This window comes from Gossypium hirsutum, chromosome D01 (assembly GCF_007990345.1).
Source record: "Gossypium hirsutum isolate 1008001.06 chromosome D01, Gossypium_hirsutum_v2.1, whole genome shotgun sequence".
Classification (NCBI taxonomy): Eukaryota; Viridiplantae; Streptophyta; class Magnoliopsida; order Malvales; family Malvaceae; genus Gossypium; species Gossypium hirsutum.
In genome coordinates this window covers 13,316,138-13,335,429 of record NC_053437.1, presented here as the reverse complement: position 1 = coordinate 13,335,429, position 19,292 = coordinate 13,316,138, and the positions used below count along the sequence as shown (strand labels likewise).

Sequence of the window (19,292 nt, the reverse complement as noted above, 5' to 3'; positions counted from 1 at the left end):
ATGTTTCAAAAAATTGAAACAAATGGATTCATACGAGGAATCAAAATTTTTAGCAATACCCTTATTAATCATTTTCTTTTTGTCGATGATTGCTACATTTTTTATATTTCCTCCGTACAAGCTTGCAGATCTCTCAAGACTTTGCTCCAAAATTTCTGCTTCTTATTGGAACTTCAAATTAATTTTTATAAATCAGAGTTCTTTCTCAGTCCTTTTACCCCCATGTTTATTCCTTATCTAATAATATCAGTACTCTCTGAATCATCTGGAAATCAATTAATGAACTCAAGGAGATTTTACACCACTGTGGCATGCACTGTCTAGATCATTTGGAAATTAATGAATGAACTCTTCTTTGAAAAGTTGATCCTAAAGTTCAACTAGTCTAATAATTGCTTTCATTGTCTCTCTGCAACTAATTCAACTAGTCCTTCAAAATCTCTATGTTCAGGCCTTGAGAGAGTGCATGGATTTACTTTTGAAGATAGTCTTGACGAATCTAAGAAAAACAAGTGCTTTAATTATATAAATTATGCATATGTTTTTCATTTTTTTTATTACAGTAATAATATAAGCCATGTATATGTATGTATATACTGTTGGAGGAGTCAAGACCGCAAGAAGAAGTATAGCATTTATCAGTGGGTGAAAACACAAAGGGGGACCACCCTTTGGCTTACGGAGCAAGAAGAAAGAGAAGAAGTAATAGAATGGTCTGCTAAGAGAGATGAAATTGCACAAACTATGTGGACTGATTATATGGCTAGAAATATTAGGTAGGTTTAGGGCTTAGGGTTATTGTTTTTATGTTATGTATGTTTTAGTATTAAAATTGTTTTTTTTTGTTAATGTTGGTTGGATAATGATATTGAAATTTTAGTTTGTTGGATTTTGAAATTTTTATGTCTTGAATTTGTTAGATATTGATTATGTTTTAAGCTTGTTAGATATTGAATTAATTATGTTTTAAGCCTGTTGGATATTGAAATGATTGACAATGACAATTATTAATGTAGAATGGGTAAGGACAACAAAGAAGGGACCTCCAAGCAATTCAGGTGGACAAAACCGATGGAACATGTTTTTCTTGAAATTCTAGTAGAGGAGGCCCAGGAAGAAAATAAGTCTTCTAATACTTTCAAAGCAGTTTCTATTAATCGCGTTGTCGAAGCTATTTCTGAAAGATTCCAAGTCCAATGCGATGCGAAGCATGTGGAAAATCATTTGAGGACTATAAAAAACCAGTGGCAGATTATATGCAAAATTCGAGGTGAAAGTGGTTTTGGATGGGATGATAACATGAAAATGATCACATGTGATAGAGCGACATATGATGCAGCAATGATGGTAATATATGTATATATATGTTAAGTATATTTCAATTGTTTTTTACTTGTTATTCTAATTGTGTATAGTATCCAACAGGCACACAAGAAGTATGAACCATTTTTGAATAAAAGCATTGATCATTATGATGAAATGGCTTTGGTTGTTGGCAAAGATATGGCAACAGGGAGTTTTGCCAGAACATTTACTGACATAGATTTGGATGATGGTAACCAAGATTCAGTGCTTGTAGACTGCGACAATGAAGAGGCTGAAGAGGTAAGAACAAATGTATCTTCATCAGGCACATCCAAACGTAAAAGAAAAAATGTTCAAGAAAGTGTCGTTGATGAACAAATTAAATTTGTGGGTGAACAACTTGGCAAAATTGCTAATGCTTTGGAACAATTTATTGCGGATAAGACACCACAGCTTTACGAACAAGTGATGTCGATGGAGGAAGAAGGATTTGATGATGACTTCTTGTGTTCTGTGTTTGATTATCTAGTGAGTCATGAATCCGAGGCCAAAGCTTTTTTAGTTAAAAGTAAGAAGCATAAAAAAATTTGGCTTTAAAAATTTTCTCAAGGTTGAAGATATTGACAATTTTATGTGGTGTAATATTAGTTATGCACTTGGACAATGTTGTTGTTATTATATGGTGTACTATTAATTATGCATTTGGATAATATTATTAATTTCTAGTATTAAGTTTGGAAGCTAATTTATAATTATTCAATCCTTGTTTTTTATTTTTTTTTAACACAACTACAAATAATTTATTTGACTTTGGTTGTTTTCAATTTATGACGGTTAATATTGTAGCTTAATAATTGAGTATTATTATATATTTAATTTGATTTATTTATAAATAAATCATTGCAATATATGTAAAAACAATTTAAAATATAAAAATTTATTAATATATGTAAAAACAACTTTTTCAGAAAATATTTTCAGGAAATCTGCCAAACAACAAAAAATATTGTACACAGATTCATCCAAATACTAGAAAATATTTTCAGTAAATCATTTTCCAAAAAAGTAAATTATTCTCCAAAAATTATTTTCCGGAAAACATTTTACTGGCAAACAAACAGACCATAAGTGTACCAAATTTCGAGATTTATCAAGTATTAGAAAGCCCCCGACTAACCTCAAGATGAATGCTCGGGCATTTTTTCCTTTTCAAGGGCAATCTGATGGTCATCAAGTTCACTGAAATTTTCCTCCAACAATTTGATCTCTATCCGACCACCTTAAAACATGTTCAGCACCTTCCTAATAATGTGTATCAAGTGTGATCGTACACTCACCGCATGAAAGATGAGATGTGTGTATCACTAGTTTCCATCTTTTCACTAACGCGCTGATAAGTGTGGGATCTAATTTACAGCCCTAAGCATATGAGATGCATGTAAGAATCTCGCATCTTGCAAATAAAAATGAATTGCATTGGGTGTGCTCTTTGATAGATCATGTATAAACCATTCCAAAATCCGATCATTCGCCTATTTATATCAACAAAATAAATTATAAACTTTAAATTTTTAAAACTTTAAAATTAACTTAATTAAAATTAATAAAAATAAAAAAATTTCCTTACCATTGCCAATAGCGCAGCAGAAATGTGCTTGTCGTCGAAACAAATAAAAAAACTTGTCATTCATGAAAAATTAATTAAAATGAATAATTTGCGAAATAATAAAGTAAAACTAGAATATTTTTATAGAAATTTATTGGAAATTTTAGAACAAATCTTGAGAGAATTGGATTTGAGTGAAAAGAGTGAAAAATGGCATGGGTTTATATAGGAAAAAAAGTTATCATTGGACCATTTAATAATTTTACCGTTGGCTAGATTTGAAATTTGATCAATGAGAATTTACAGTTGAAGGAAAATGCGCCAAGCTGGTCTACCTACTCAAAGGAAACGCGTCTAGTTAGGCGCACTTTCTTGCCAATTGTGCAAAAAACACATCCAGCTGGATACATTTTCACAGACTTTCTCTAAAATTGACCTATCTAAATTTTCCAAAAAAAAAATAACTTATTTTCAAAATTTTTTTTTTAACATATTTCAACAATTTAGCCCAAATTTGATATTTGATGTATATATATAAAGTAAATTTTATGGAGAAACCAGTAGTACTCTTTTTCCATTATTATAGAGAAATAGTTGAATTTGATTTTGGATCTCTGTTATATTTAATTTTTAATATAAATTGATGGTTTTATTTTTATTTTAAATAGTTAATAATAAATTAATAATAAGTTTTATAGAGAAACTATTAATACTCTTCCTTTAATATTATAGAGAAGAGTTATGGGTCTAAAATCTGATATGAGACTTTGTTTTCTTTTGAGATTTAGTCAAAAAAAATTTTACAAAAATCATAAATTTTAAATTTGGTTCTGTAGAAATTTGAATAAAAATTCACGAAAGTACTTGGAACGATGGAAAGCAGCTCCCCGTGAAATTCATCTCATTTAGCGGCGTTTGAACAGACAGCCGAAAGTAATCCAAGTCGGAGTGGGGTCGACGACTCTTCTTCAGCGGCTTATCACTTAATGTGAGAAAAACCCCAAACTAGCCCTCAAGGCTCAAACAACATCGTTATTGACACCCACACCCGTATCACAATTTCTAACCTTCCCGAAATACCCCTACCTCTTCCATCGGACCATTAAAAAACAAACTACCGAACGTTGGCCCCCAACACACACTCCAGAAATTTCATTTAACTTGAATCTGATTGGCGTCCTCGGACTTTCCTGGGATCCTAACAGAATAAAAACAAAAGGACTTGATGGTTTTCTTTGAAACCAAACAGAAATTTGCAGCATTTTCAGAATCTCTAACTTTCCCTTGTCTGATCAACTTTCTTATTTTAAAATAAATTTAAAATTGAAACAAAAACATAGAAAAGAAGAAAGAAATCCTCCATTTGTGTCCAGTCCTCTTTACAATGAAGTGAAAACACTACTAGAATAACGCTAAATTGCCCTTTCTATTTACACAAAGACAAGACAAGACAACAAAAAACAACGACCTCCTTTTTGTTCCTGCTTCACTCTTATAAATCGAGAAAACAGTCGTCGGAGAAAGAACGAAGGAGGTCCTGGAGGCCACGTAGGTCAGCCCCCAGTCTCAACGCTTCCATAACCCGTTCAAAAACCAGAACGTGACATGGAATATGAAGTACCCCTTTTTGGTCATACCCGTACTCCTGAGCCGATTTATTAAGCAAGCTAACAAAAACCGGGTGGTTCAGCAACTCTGCGTTCACCAGGAACCGCTCCATCTCTTCCCCCACGTAGACCGGCACGTGACCTTCGGGGACAGAACGGCGCGCCGGCTTTTTCAAGGAAGCGACCGCGATACGGAAAGATTCAGCCCGACGCGTGATGCGATGGCGCGTGGAGGCGGTGTCGGAACGGAGAAGGCTATACTGGGAGGAAGCATCGGCGACGCGGGAGAGACGGCGGATGAGCTGCTTCATTGGGTAATGAATTAAAAGAAAAGAAATCTTTGAGTGTGGTGGTCGGAAAAGGAGAAGAGAAGTGGGAGGATAAAGGAGTAGAGGGGGGGATTTGGGAATATATAAAGCAAAGGGAAAGAGGGAATTAAAAAGTATGACACATAGGCAGTGATGGTACAGTAAGAGTACATGGAAGGTACAATAAAATTAGTTAAGTTCTTATTTTAGGATGCATTTCCACTCCACCACAATCTTACAAAACCCAACCCTTTTTCTTTTTTTTTAACTGCATTTTTCTTTTATTCTTTTCATACAGAAAAATATAATTGAATTTCAATCCAATTCTTTATAATTTTTAACATATATATTTTATCATTCAACCAATATCTTATGGCAAATTATTTGGTATAATGTCGATGACCACAAATAAGATTAGGGGATTAATAAATATCTTATAAATGTATAGAAAAATATTAAAATAAATAAATATTTTTTTAAAAAAATTACTTGTGGAATGAAAAAACACATTACCAGTGTATCAAATACTCATCTTAATCTTATTTGTTATTATATTAATTTATATAAGCGTATCATAATCTAATATATGTTAAAAAATTTTAATAAATATCATAAAATTAATTAGATTAATATTATTAATTATCTTTTTCCATTTTCATCTTATCATCGTTATCAACTTTCATGGCATTGCTTCAATGAGATCTTGATTTTTTTTTTTTTTGATAATTGGGGATAGGGGTGAGGGTTGTTAGGAATTGAATCTAAGCTATCATACCACAATACAAATACTCTTTTCATTAGCTCAAGAGATTGTTGACCAATGATATTTTAATTAAAATAAGGGTAAATTATATCAAAGTCGCTCAACTTTGATCTCAATGATAAAATAATCACTCAACTTTCAATTCAGTTACTCAACTTTCAATAAATAACAAATCAATCCTACTAACCATTTTCCGTTACAGATGTAACGAAAAGCTGACCAATCATCCCACTGTGTAAATAGCCTCAATTTAAAACCCTAGCTAGGTTGGGCAGTAAAAGAAAAAGAAGAAGATGATGAGGAGGAGAAAAATTCTAGAGTGGTTCAGTAGCAACATGAGGTTGTGGATTACGGCGACAGCAATGGCGCAAGTTTCACAAAGAATAATTTCGGTGACGAGAACAGTCAAGAGCTTTTCTTTGTCGTATTCGGTCAAATGCACCATCTTATCTCTGCTTGAAAACTCGTATAGCGTTGGCTTATTCTTTTTGTGCTAGGAAATTGAAAAGAATTGCGAGAATAGGAGGAAGAAGAAGAGAAAACAAAGGTGACGTGCAGAGCAGAGGTAGCAACAACAACATCGTCTATGGCAGTGGCAGGGGTCAGTGACCTTAAAAATGCCATAGCTTTTATTTGGCATCTCCATTTCTTCTCTTCTCCTCCTCCTCCTCCTCCTCTTCTTCTTCTTATTCTTTTTTTACTGTTAACTAGTCACGGTCGACAGCTCGAATCGTAAAGTATTTGTACCAAATGTTTTGGATGTAAAATCTGCCATGGTTTAGGAATAAAACAATGCGGTTGTTACTGTCGCAGTCAAGTTCAAATCGATGGTTGTCGTAGTTGGAAGGTCGAGTTGGTAATGGGAAAAGGTAGCTCATTGTGACAATATTTGTTTCTGGTTTTGGCGACACAAGATTGGAAGCTGTGGTTTGGCGGCCACAAGGGCATAGATTGGAAATTGTGGTTTGGGTTTTGGCATGGCAGAATCTGAATGAGGAGAGATTGAAAGGTAGAGAATGAGACAAAAGAGATTGATAATAGATTGAAGCAGATCACCATCTTTGAAAACAGAGAAAATCAAATGTTAATGGCCATGTCAGCTAATTAGGTTTCCACTGTGGCTAGTTAACTGGCCACGTCAGCTAGTTAACGGGTCACGTCACCTATCTCGTTAGGCCTGTAACGGAAAATGTTAATGGGTGACTATTTTGCCACTTTTCAATAATGTTAATGATTGATTTGTTATTTTTTTAAAGTTGAGTAATTGTTTTATCATTGAGATCAAAGTTGAGTGATTGCTGATGTAATTTACCCTTAAAATAATAAAATTGAAATTTTGGAATATTGAGTGTCAAGGAATCTCACATATGTAAATTATATATGGGTTAGTTAATTGTCCAGTAATAAATTGATTTTCATTAAAATCGTTGATATAATTATAATTATATAACTTTAAAAAAATTAATATCACTGCAATATTCTATCTTTTAATTATAATAATATTAATTACTTTTTAAAGTAATGGTATTTTTGTAATTTCATATTGAGATGGTATGAGTTGACTCATGACACCAACTTAGTCAGTCATTTTATATATGCATTAGTATTTGGTACACTGGTAATATACTTTTTTTTTATTCCACAAGCAACTTTAATAAATTGCTGCATGACTTTTTTTAAAAAATTTATTTTATTTAATATTTTATTATATCCCTATATGACACTTGTCAACCCATGATCTTATGCACCAAATAATTCCCCTTTATATATCGTATATAAAGACAACCGATGAAGGTAATTAATTGTGCATATTAAAATAAAATTGTATGAAAAACATTAAAAATAAGCTTTGTTTAAGTGATAAATTAAAGATTTTACTAATGTAATTTGTATGGATTCAAATCCCACCACATGTATATTTTTACTGTATTTATTAAAATAAAAATATAAAATTACCCTCAAATAATATAATTTAATTTAATTACGAAAAGATATTTATATAATTTCTTCAATCGAATTGGTTGTAGATTAAGTTATGGCAATAACTTAATTAAAAACTTATATTTATCTGAAATAAACCTTTGGTATTAGGAAAAGGGAAATGACTCCTACCATATTAATTAATTTAACTGCAAAAGCAGATTCTCAAAATAAATTAACATGTCTCTGCCATCTGCCATCTGCCATCGCAAAAGATATGGTTTCATTAAATGGCTAAAATGGAAAATAAACCAAATAACATTCTATCTTCCGTTTCAATCTACATGATGAAAAATACTCATCAAATTTTATATGCAGGACAATGCAATTTTTAATTACCAATTTTGAAATCTTGTCAATCTTAATGATGGACCCGTATAATCATGAATTATATATTAAATTCACGTTAAAATAATATTTTATTAAAAATTCTTCAAAGTTTTGCACTCTCCCTACTTTTATTTCTTTAAATTTAGTTATCTATTTTTTTATATTTAAACATCTAGGTACTGTTAAATTTTTTATGATAATTTTGTTAGTGTAACATTTTGAAATAAAAAGAAATTACTTACTTAATAATAATGTAATAAAAAAAATGACATTGTAATAGACATAATATCAACAACCTTAACAATTGAACTTGCAAGCAGATGGATTAAATTCGTGAAAATAAAAAATTTTAAATATTAAATTACACTTTCAAAATTTGAATATTAGAAAAAGATTAAAATTATGATTTTTGTTTAATTGCACACTGTTTGTTCACAAGAGTTATTTTAAAATATACTTACATAGCATTATTTTATATTTGTTAAGTATTAAAATAAATTTCCACTTGTAAGAAAATAAAAATCTTAAAATAAATTTTGCTTTGAAATTGCATGTGAAGCTAAATGTCTTATCACTTTCAATGATACATTTTGGGTGTTATATCTAATTCAATCTCTTCCTTATTTTAAGAAGTGGGACAACATGACTAAATAGACATCCTTGAATTTCAAACTTTATTAATTTATATTTAACATTTTAAATAACATAAAATATTGTGCATTCCATAATCTCATAATTTTTTTTTACACTTTGAGGTGCAACTTAAGTCATTAATATATATATTTGTAATTATATAAAATGTTTGTCGTCAATGTCATTTTAAAAAATAAAAATTATTTTACAAAAATAATAAATATTATTATCTTTTAATTCTTTATATAATACCATTGAATAAAATAACCTTAACTTTTAAAAGAAATTACCGTTATTTTTAAAAAAACAAACAAACACTCCCTACTCTTTTATACATCTATTTTCAGTAACTATTTATATATTCCGCTTAATTTAATAAGCAATCCTTAAACTATAGTATTTTCTTAATTTAGGTACTTAAATTTGTGTTTTGGTTGAACCAGATAACGTAAGTTATAATTTTGTAACTACTATTAGCCCTTATTGTTATCACTTCAACCAATAAAAACTCATTACATGTCATTTTTAATTTAAAACACCACTTACATGGAATTAAAAATATAAATCAAGTCTTGACTTGAATAGAGCGGTAGTTAAAACTCTTTTTTATATGAGTTCGAATTGTATTATTCCATCCCCTCTAATATTGTATAAAAAAGTATATATAAATTAAATTAAATTATTATTTTTTTCATTTTGATTGTCTCTGTGTCCACCCCTCTTCTTCTTCTTCTTCTTCGGACCACCCATATTTTTTTCATTTTATTTTCTTTCTTTCTTTTTTTCACCTTTTTTTTCTATTGTTTCTTTTTCTTTTCTACTCTCCCCCCCACCAATCCTTTTCACTTTTTTCCCTTTTTCTTTTGCATAAAATTTGGGTTTTTTCACGTTATGATTTTTATTATTTTTATTTTTTACATTTTACCATTTTCATATTTACACTATAACCGTTTTTTTCCTTTTTTTTTGTTGCTACTGTGAATAAAGGGGAGAGGGAAAGATATAAATTTAAATAATAATTTAAAATTTATTTAATATTAAATTAAAAAATATATTATTAAAAATATAATGTGTCAACTCGCAATTAGCTAAGAGGTTTTTTTCAAGAGTCCATAATAAGTATGAAATTATAGTTGGTTTGACTAAAAAAAATTAGATACGTAACTCAAAAAAATGTTATAATTTGAAGGCTACTTATTAAATTAAGACTATATATTTTTTACTTTTATTAATAATTATTAATTGTAAAAAAATATTCATAATGAGTGTATAAAGGATTAGTTTTTAAAAATAATAAAATAAAATAAAACTATTACAACATAAATGTACTAAAGAACCGGTATAATCTATACTAAAGTTCAGAAACTAAATTAAAACATACACATGACAATCTCACATAATGAGAAACGAAAATCTATGCATGTAATTGTGCATGGTGAATCTTGAACCTAAATACTTAATACCCAATACTTTTGCTTTTGTCAATTTCACTTATAAATTAATATATATATAACAAATAATTATCTAATAATAAAAGGGAATAATTTAGAGTAGGATGATACTAAAAACTAAAGTTTTTAAGCACCAATAACAATTTGCCACATCATCAAGTTTTAAAGACATGAAATTATTATTATACACTTTATCTAGAGAGAAATTATTTTATAGACCCTTTCCATCATATTATTGATTGCCCCTTTTCAATTATTTAATAATATTTCAACAATCTTTTTCATGTCATTAACATATAATTTTTGTAATTTTTTTACTCCGAACCTTGAATTTAGAATCCCAAACCCTAGACTAAAAACTTAGAATCCCAAACCATAATTCTAAACTCTTGCACACTAAACTCGAACCCTAAACATCAAACTCGTAATCTATAACCCTAAACCCTTAACTTTGAACCCAAGCCTCAAAACCTCAAATCTAAATCTAAATCTAAATCTTAAATCCCGAACCTTGAACCTTAAATCTCAAATTCAAACTCTAAACTTCGGAGTTTGGGCTTCAAGATTCAGGGTTTGAGTTCAATGTTTGGGATTCAAGACAAAATAATTACCAAAATTATGTGTTAATGACGTAAAAAAATTGCACAAAAAATACTAATTTTTTAAAATTGGTTGCACAAAAATTAACTTATGAAAAAAATAATTAAAATTTGTAGAAGAATAAAAGATGTTTGTTTATAATTTTAAAAGTTAATTATTTTAAGTAATTTAATTAAAGTTAAATTAAGTTGGAGAAAATATTAGATATAGATGAGTGTATAATGATATTTTGCTATCTTTAAAATTTAATGACGCGACATTATTTGATTGATACCTAAAAACATTATATTTTTAGGATGATCCTAATATAATTTAATCCCATAATAAAACGTAGAAGAAATTAGTTAAGTGAAAATGGGGACAAAGTGGAAGAAAACGTTGGGGCAGCGCAATTAGCGGAGGAGTGCTCTCTGTTCTTCCGTAGTCCATTGCAGTACCTTTAAATCTTTCATGTGATGCACAAAATCAGATTGATGAAAATAATGCGTGAATTGCGGCACACACGCATATAATTGAAATACAGGTGAGTTACGATCGGTTGATTCAGTTTTTCGAATTTTTGATAATTCCCTTTAATTTGATTTTTAAGTTTTTAATATTAATTTTGATTTTTTTACTTAGATAAATTAATTTGTTTTACGATTTTTAAACATTATTTTTTTAAAACTTTAAAGTTCTCTTTTCATAAATATTTCAGAAAATTACATTTTAAAGTAAATAAAAGAATCAATAACTCATATATAGTTTTTTTTATGAAAAAATATTTATTATATAGAATTTTAATTTGTTTTCACTACTTTAAAAATTACATATTTATATTGATTAAGTGTTAGTTCGGTTGACATTTGCATGGTTGTCAATGCGTTCGAGTGCGCTGAAGTGCATTATCCTCTTATTTAAGGGTTGGGGAGGGATTATGGAAAGTTAGACTTTGTATCAAAAAGAGCAGATATGATAATTATGAATTGAATAAAAAATTAATTTGATTCGATTAAGAAAATAACAATTTTTAACTTGTATTTAAAAAACCATATTTATTCTAAAAAATTATTTGTTTTGAACAAGTATTCTGAACAAGAGTTGCTTTTCTGGTTGCGATATTAAGTAAAATGACACCTATACTTCTTTCAGGTTAACTTTGTTAAATTCAATTTTTCTAAAAAGTATTCTTACTTGGATGAATATTGACATACACTAATAATGAAGGAGTCTCAGGCATTCAATGAACGACGACACAACGCCTTATTATTGATAAAATGAAAAATAGTGGAGGACTTATAAATAAATATTTATAACTTTATTTAAGCAAAACATATTTATTTATAAGTCCTCCACTATTTATTGTTTTATCTAATGATGATGTTGTGTTTCTACTCACTAAGATATTAATAGTTAAAACTAGTGTCTACAATTATGTAATTGCTGGTTTTATATCTGTAATAAAATTAGATGATTATAATTGAAAGTTTTAGTTATGGTACATTCAAGAATAGCGTCTATAATCTATCCATGCTAGAGAAGGGGAAAGAGCCAAAATTATAGTGATATGGTGATTCAAACTTTTCTTATCCAATTTGATAAGCAAAGGCTCCCCTTTTTAATTAATAGTGGAATTGTGAAGTAAGAGTTCCCTTTAGTATGAAACTTTCAAGGAATCATGTTAGGAATGTAGTCAAATTTCTTAAAGTCATTTTAACTTTTTCTTCCCATTGGCTAGTAGAATAATTGTAAAGCTTATCGATTCAATTTAATTCCATCAATTTTAATCTATGTTTAATTTAGTTTCTGTATCTTTTAAATTTTGAAATTTTATTTTTGACCAAACAGTAGTAATTAAATATGTTTAATTAGTTAAATTCAATTAATAGTCTTGTACCGTTTGTAAATTTAGTTCATATTCTCCAATTAGATCATTTTATATCATTATTCTTTTTTGAATTTTAAAATTTTAGTTTTGATGCAAACGGCATTCGTTATTCTATTATAATAATGTGTTTCTTGCGTCTTATTTTAGTAGAATTTAACAATTATCGTTTTAGTGAGGGCTTTAATTTTAAAACTTTCAAAAGTATAGGAACTTAAAATTACCAAATTAAAATACATTGATTAAATTCACAACTTTCATAAAGTACAAGAATTAAGAGCAGTAACTGAGTTCAAAAGAATATCTTAAAGTTGAGTAAGTAATTGTTTTAAAATTTATAGTATTGTGTGCTAAGAACTCAAAGGAGTAAGTGGATCAACTTTTGTGTTAACATTTAAGCTTTAGATCTAGGTCTTGATAATAATATCTCTTCCCCAATCTGTAAGGTACAATATGTATATCTTAAAATTTAAATTCAATATTTATAAACTTCTCTTTTTTTGGATTATAAAGATGGGAAAATGCAGAAAATACATTTCGTAAATTATTTTCTGTGAATTAAACTCGTCTTAAAATCAAATAATTTAAACACAGACATATAAAGAATTGGAACAATTCAAACTAAGACTAGTCACGTGATGGGATTTAAAAGTTCACATATATAATTGCACATGGTGTAGGTATGAAACTTAGGTACTCAAGATAGTGTCAAAGATTCATTGACAAAAAATGCCATGTATAAAAATATGTTTGAATTGAAAGAGAGAAGCTTGGTTTAGGCACTTGAAAGCTTATGCATCATGCAAGAAAGCACATGAATTAGTTTCTTTCTTGCAAGCAAAAACCTAGGCACGTTAGCTTAAAAGATTATTCCTATTTCATTTCACCAACTTCACTAATTTGTTAGGCTGTTGTTTTTTGTAAAAAAAAAACATTTTATTTATTTAACGTATTCAAATAATTATCTTTAAGATTAACCCCAAATTCAATCGTATTATAAGATAACCTAATTTAGTAGGTGTTGATATTAAAAAAAATGGATATGTATCTCTTTTTTGCTTTTTTTATGATTTACGGTACAATGTATTGATATGAATGTTAATTTGATGCATTTATGTTTTTAAACTCAACCGATAGTATACATCAATTCAGGGAACAGTAATTATTCTAATTTGTTTACCAACTTTTTGGGTCAAATTTATTTATTTTAAAAGAAAAAGACAGAAAGCAAAAGAAAGTGGGTCAGCAACGCATGGTTTTCCACGATGCCGTACGGTCCTTTCTTTTATTTATATCACAAACTTTTTAATATAGAATAAATGAGATAAAAATATTAAATTGGAAGTGAATACACTTATCCGGCGTTTATCATACACGCTTGCTTACATCATACAGTTTTATATTTTTTCCCCTGAATTTCATGTGTTTTCCTTTCATTTCTTTTAAAAGATTTATGAGAAAGCAATGGAAATAATAATAAGGGAATAAAATTATTATTAATTTAAGAGTATATTAATAAATTCTTCAACATATTAAAACTTTAAAATCAGTTAAATAATCATTATGCAAATAAAATATGAAAATAAATTTCTAAGTGAAAAACAAATGAGGATAAAAATGTTAGCTTAGGGAGATGAAGCAAAAGGCTAAATGTATCATTGGATGCTTTGGGTATGCATTTATATCGTTGGGTTTAAAAGAAAAACGTAGTCAACAATAATAATCACGCCATCGGAAAGAATTAATATATTCAGCCTTATGGTCCAAGCAACCACATAAAATTTACAAAAAAGAAAAAGAAAAAGAGAAAAAAGGGACAAGTTTAGTCCAAGGCTTGACATTAAATTGATTAAAAGAGATTAGGAAGAGTCCAACCGTACATGTCCCATGCTACGGACAGAAGAATTTATAAGTTATAAAATGGAGTCAATATTTGTGCAACAATTCCTCATTTAAAATTGGCCCACAAATTTGCAAATGTTGACCGAGTAGGGGGAAGTGGGGCTAATGTGATGGCTGGCCTTCCACCTGTTGAGAAATGGGGCATGCCTTTCTAGATTTTTTCCTATAACTAGCGTTGATGTCAACAAAGACGTTTAATAATATTACAAGGTGTAGTACTATAGATGCACCAAAACCACAAATACCAACCTCATCCTTTCTAGAATCTTGCTTCTTCTGCTTATCGAAAAATCAACCTTGGTGAGATCTTAAGGCCATTAGGGTATTGGTATTCTTTTGGTCTTAATTTCACATTAACTAAATTAATTTTTGCTGTTTTTATGGTTTTGATAGAAGTTTTTAATATTTTAAATTATTTTTTTATTTTTTAAAATTTATAATTTTAAAATTTATATTTATATATAAATATATTTGTGTATACGGTTAAGGCGGAGGCCCTGAGTTTCTAAGATTCAAGTTTGAGTCTCACCATGTGCATTTGCAATGTGTGAGTCTTCACCCCCACCTTGTGCGTGTGCCATGTGAGGGTCTTCTTTTTTTTTTTCAATTCTTCATCCACTGTGTTTTATACTAGGTTGATTCTACATGCCATTATAGTTGGTCAGACATGTATTTATGCTTGTACTTACAATTTGTATCCTTGTGTTGTGCTTGTAATTGTACTATCTTGTATTAATAACACTTAAAAAAAATATATTTGTGTATATATAATTTATATAAATATTTTAAAAAATAGTAATAGGATAATTATTTGGTACATTGGGGGTGAAGTCTTTTTAACTCCACGAGTAGGATTAAGAAATCAACATGTGTCTTATTTATTTAGTTTATATTGTGTAAAAGATCAATTAAAGACACTTGGAAATCTCTTAGACCCGCTTGTGGAGTTAAAAAAACTTCACCGTCAATGTATCCAAAACTATACATCGAAACACACCTATACCCATAGATAGAAATACAAAAACAGTATAAGATTGACAACTTCGCCTTTGAATTAATTTAAGCCAAACAGGTGTTTGGTAAGGGATTTAACTATATTGCTCCATTCAAGTTAAGAGTAAAAAGATTGAGTCGAAATATTTTAATATATTTATTTAATAATTAATATAAATATAATATTAACTAGTCATGAAAATAAAAATAAAAATACTAAGACAACAACTTTATTGTTTTCTTGATTGTAATACATTATACATAAGGAAAGGAGTTCGGCCGACTCTGGCAGGAGTGGATTAGTCTTTTCTAGCCAAACATGGTTGGATCTAACTAAACATTTGATTTGTTTGGTTTTTTCGAAGTTTTAATGACTTTGGAAATATAATATAATATAATATAATAGTGATAATGAGGGAGATTTGTTGGATTAAGAAGTAGGGACAAAATCTAAACACTTCAATTTCACTTTTAACCCTTTGATTAAATAAGAGAATTACATTTTGGTCACAATTGAAGCTTGTGGTACAAATCTTTTTACATGGATTGCGAATCTTAATTAGACATATTAAAATAGTTATCTGAAACATGAAAATGATGTCATATCATATTTTATTTAAAAAACATAGCATTATAAGTTATATTAATGGTATGAGAGATGGACGTACCTTCCAATAAGAAATAGGAGGAGGGCATGTGAAGTTTGAAATTTAACACATTAGGTGGTAAATTTATGGTACGAACAAAGCTGAGGGATTTTGTTTGGTATATTTACATTTTCAAATGCTAATTTAGATATATATATATTTAAAAACATTTTATATTGCTATTTAATTATTATATATTTATGATACCCGTTGGCGTGAAAAGTGGGGCCGGCTGTTGAATGGGAGTAAGGGTCACGGAGAATTGTTCCCTGCAAACAATGAGCGTTTGCATGAAAGCAACGTAACAACAACTGCTCTTACAAACAAACAACCTTTGTTTATTTCTGTCTTTCTGTTCTCCCATTTTAATAAATTCTTTTTACCTATTTTTATGGGTTTAACTATTTTTTCGTTGATTTTTTAGAAGATGAAATACATTAAATTGGGCTCATCTTTAGTTCCCTATTAAATTGATCCGACCCATCGGTCGGAATGAGATTTGGTCGGCTGCCCTTGTAGCTGTTGTTTTCGGTAATTGTGCGTGCGTGTCTCTTTTCAGTCCATTTAGGACCACATATGGATTCGCTTCCTTTTTGTTATATCTATTTATTCACAAGGCAATGCTGGGCCCAAATGTTTGACACCCAAATGAATTCCCCATTTGGTTTAATAAAATAAAATAAAATAAAAATGATGCCATTTTGGACAAACATCTAGTTACCAGAATTTGGTCCTCTTCTTAATTATTGTCAATCCCCTTCTCTCATGGATAGGTCTATCACTCTAAACGAGATTATATCCACCAATAGAGGCTGGAATTGGGATTATCTCGATGTTTTCTTGATAGTAATGTTATTTTATATATTGCGAAAATTCCAACGCCTAATCCCTTGGTTGGATAGAATGTTCTTATATCTAGGTGATCTCCAAATGATGTTTATACGGTAAAGTCAGCTTATAATATGCTCTTAAAGAATTCTTTTAATCCTCAAGATGACAAATGGAAGTTAGTATGGAGGCTCAATGGATTCATCAATTTCTATGGCTAGTCTTGAAGGATTGCCTTTGGACTAATTTGGACGATGTAAAAGAGGGATTTTTGAGGATCCTTCCTATGTGATTTGCGGATATGTTGAAGAGTCATGTATTCACATTCTAAGGGACTATCAACACCCTAAGAAAGTTTAGAAACGGATTCTCCCTTCGAATCTCTTTGCCCAATTTTCTCTTACTCTTTGCCCAATGCTTTTGGTTTAGATTTCCAAGATGTGGCTTGGCCATCTCTTTTCAGCATTGTTTGTTGGAAACTATGGAAATAAATGAACTTAAAGATTTTTCATGATGCTTCTTTGAATTCAGCTAATGTCATCCAATCTTCTTGGTGTTGGGTAAGGTGCATCAAGATGAGAATAGGAAGGGTTGAAGTTCCTTCCAGTAATAGTAGTCGAGTTTATAAATGGTTCTCACCGCCCACTGGCTCCTTTAAATTGAATGATGATGGTGCACGCAACCCATCTTTGGGCCTCACTTCTTCGGCAGTCGTCGCAAGAGATGGGCATGGTAAATGGTTGTGGGGATTTGGAAGAAATATTGGTAGGTGTAGTGTTGAACAAGTTGGGCTTTGGGCCATTTACGATAGGCTACAATATGCATGGAGGGCCAAATGGAAAGAAGTTGTAGTAGAGACTAACTGTGATACAACTATAAAAGATATCCTTGGTAACCTTAAAAGACTTACGATTAGAGACTTGGTCTCAAGAATTCAAGAATTCAAGAATTCTGCAAACGTGATTGGCTTGTGGTCATCAAATAGATTCCAATAAATGTGAATTTTGCATCCCATATATTGACAAGCTTAATGAAGGAATTCTCATTTGGCCCATGAGTATTTCATGTTCCTCTGACTAAAATTGTTAATCAGATTTGTTTAGATATAGTCTTTATTTTCAACTTCAAATGTTATTTCTGTTAACTTGAAATTGATTTCGTCTTTCTATTACCAAAAAAATATATATGTGTAAGGCCAAATTTTGGCCCGGGCCTAAAAAATAAAAACTATTTTAGTCCATTTACAGCAAATTTAAACCCAAAATTACAATGGCCTGAACGGCCCAATAAGAATTAAAACCCTAAACCCGAATGGCCCAAAACCTAAACTAGTTTTCAGTAAAAGGGAGAGGCAGAAACCCTAGATGCGCCGCACCTAGGTCCGCGCCTAGCCGCCAGCCTCCTCGCGCATGCCTCTGCCACCACCATCGGCCTCGAAACCCATGCAAAAATTGAATGCAACAACAAATAAGCATGCTACCAATAATGACAGTAAATGTAGACAGATAAAGGAAAATTTAATGGTTGTATTCGGCTATAAAGGCCTTGATCTTATCTTTGTAAAGTTTTTACACGCATCAGTAAATCAAAAGCAGAAAAGAGATTTAAAAGGTTGAAATCTGATTGTTTTCATTTGATTTTTCTGTTTTTCTTTTATTTTTATTTTTATTTATTTATTCATTTCTTTTACAAAATCAATTTTAACAAATAATATATAATAAAAAGAAAAGAAAAAGGAAATACATGGAATGCCCCTCGGCTGCATCGTCGGAGGTCTCTCCGTCGCCGAAATCGGCCTTAAAAGGTGGGGATAGGGGTCCTTTCTCTTGACATTCGGGCTAAGAAAGTTTGGCCTCCGAACGGTATTTGAAAAGAAGGCTTGAAAATCCTCCTTTGCGCAACGTCGGCCACCGACCACGGTGGCGCTGCGGGGGTGGCCACGGCCGGATCTTAGACCGGAGAAGGGAGGGGTTTGAGAGAAAAGAAAAGTTTTTTGAAGTTTTTTTCTTTTGCATTGACAAAATGAAATTTCAAAAAAAAAATTGGTATAAATAGCCCAGACTAAATGAAGCCGTTTTGCGCAAAGTGCATTGATGTCGAAACTACGTCGTTTTATCGCCTTTGCCCGCGCGTCCGGATCCGACCCGCTGAAGGTCCGCGTGTTCTGAAACGGAAAAGGGGCTATTCACCGCCTTAATCCTTTCGTTTTTTCTTTTTTTTACAATCAAGTTTTTTGTTTTTTTATGATTTGACTCCGAGAGTTTTGCGTTTAATTCATTTCAGTCCAAGTGAAATGTTGCGCATGGAACTTCAGGAATAATAGCTGGATCAGTCCTTGGTTGTTTTGCACGCATTTCATTTCGGCTCAGCTTGGTGTTTTATTATTTTTGCAATGTTTAATCTTCACCCCCTAATTTTATGCTGATTTGCAATGCAGTCCCTAACCTTTTAACTTCAGTTTTTTTTATTTTTTTT

At 30.4% G+C, this 19,292-nt stretch overlaps 1 protein-coding gene across 1 annotated transcript; it reads right to left on the bottom strand.

Annotated features, from left to right (window-relative positions):
* Nucleotides 1-4,250: 4,250 nt before the first annotated feature.
* Nucleotides 4,251-4,994, bottom strand: LOC121203027 (auxin-responsive protein SAUR71). Its single transcript, XM_041087083.1, has one exon. It carries the CDS (start codon nt 4,827-4,829, stop codon nt 4,404-4,406), a length of 426 nt encoding a protein of 141 aa, XP_040943017.1. The 5' UTR covers nt 4,830-4,994; the 3' UTR covers nt 4,251-4,403.
* Between the last annotated feature and the right edge of the window lie 14,298 nt (nt 4,995-19,292).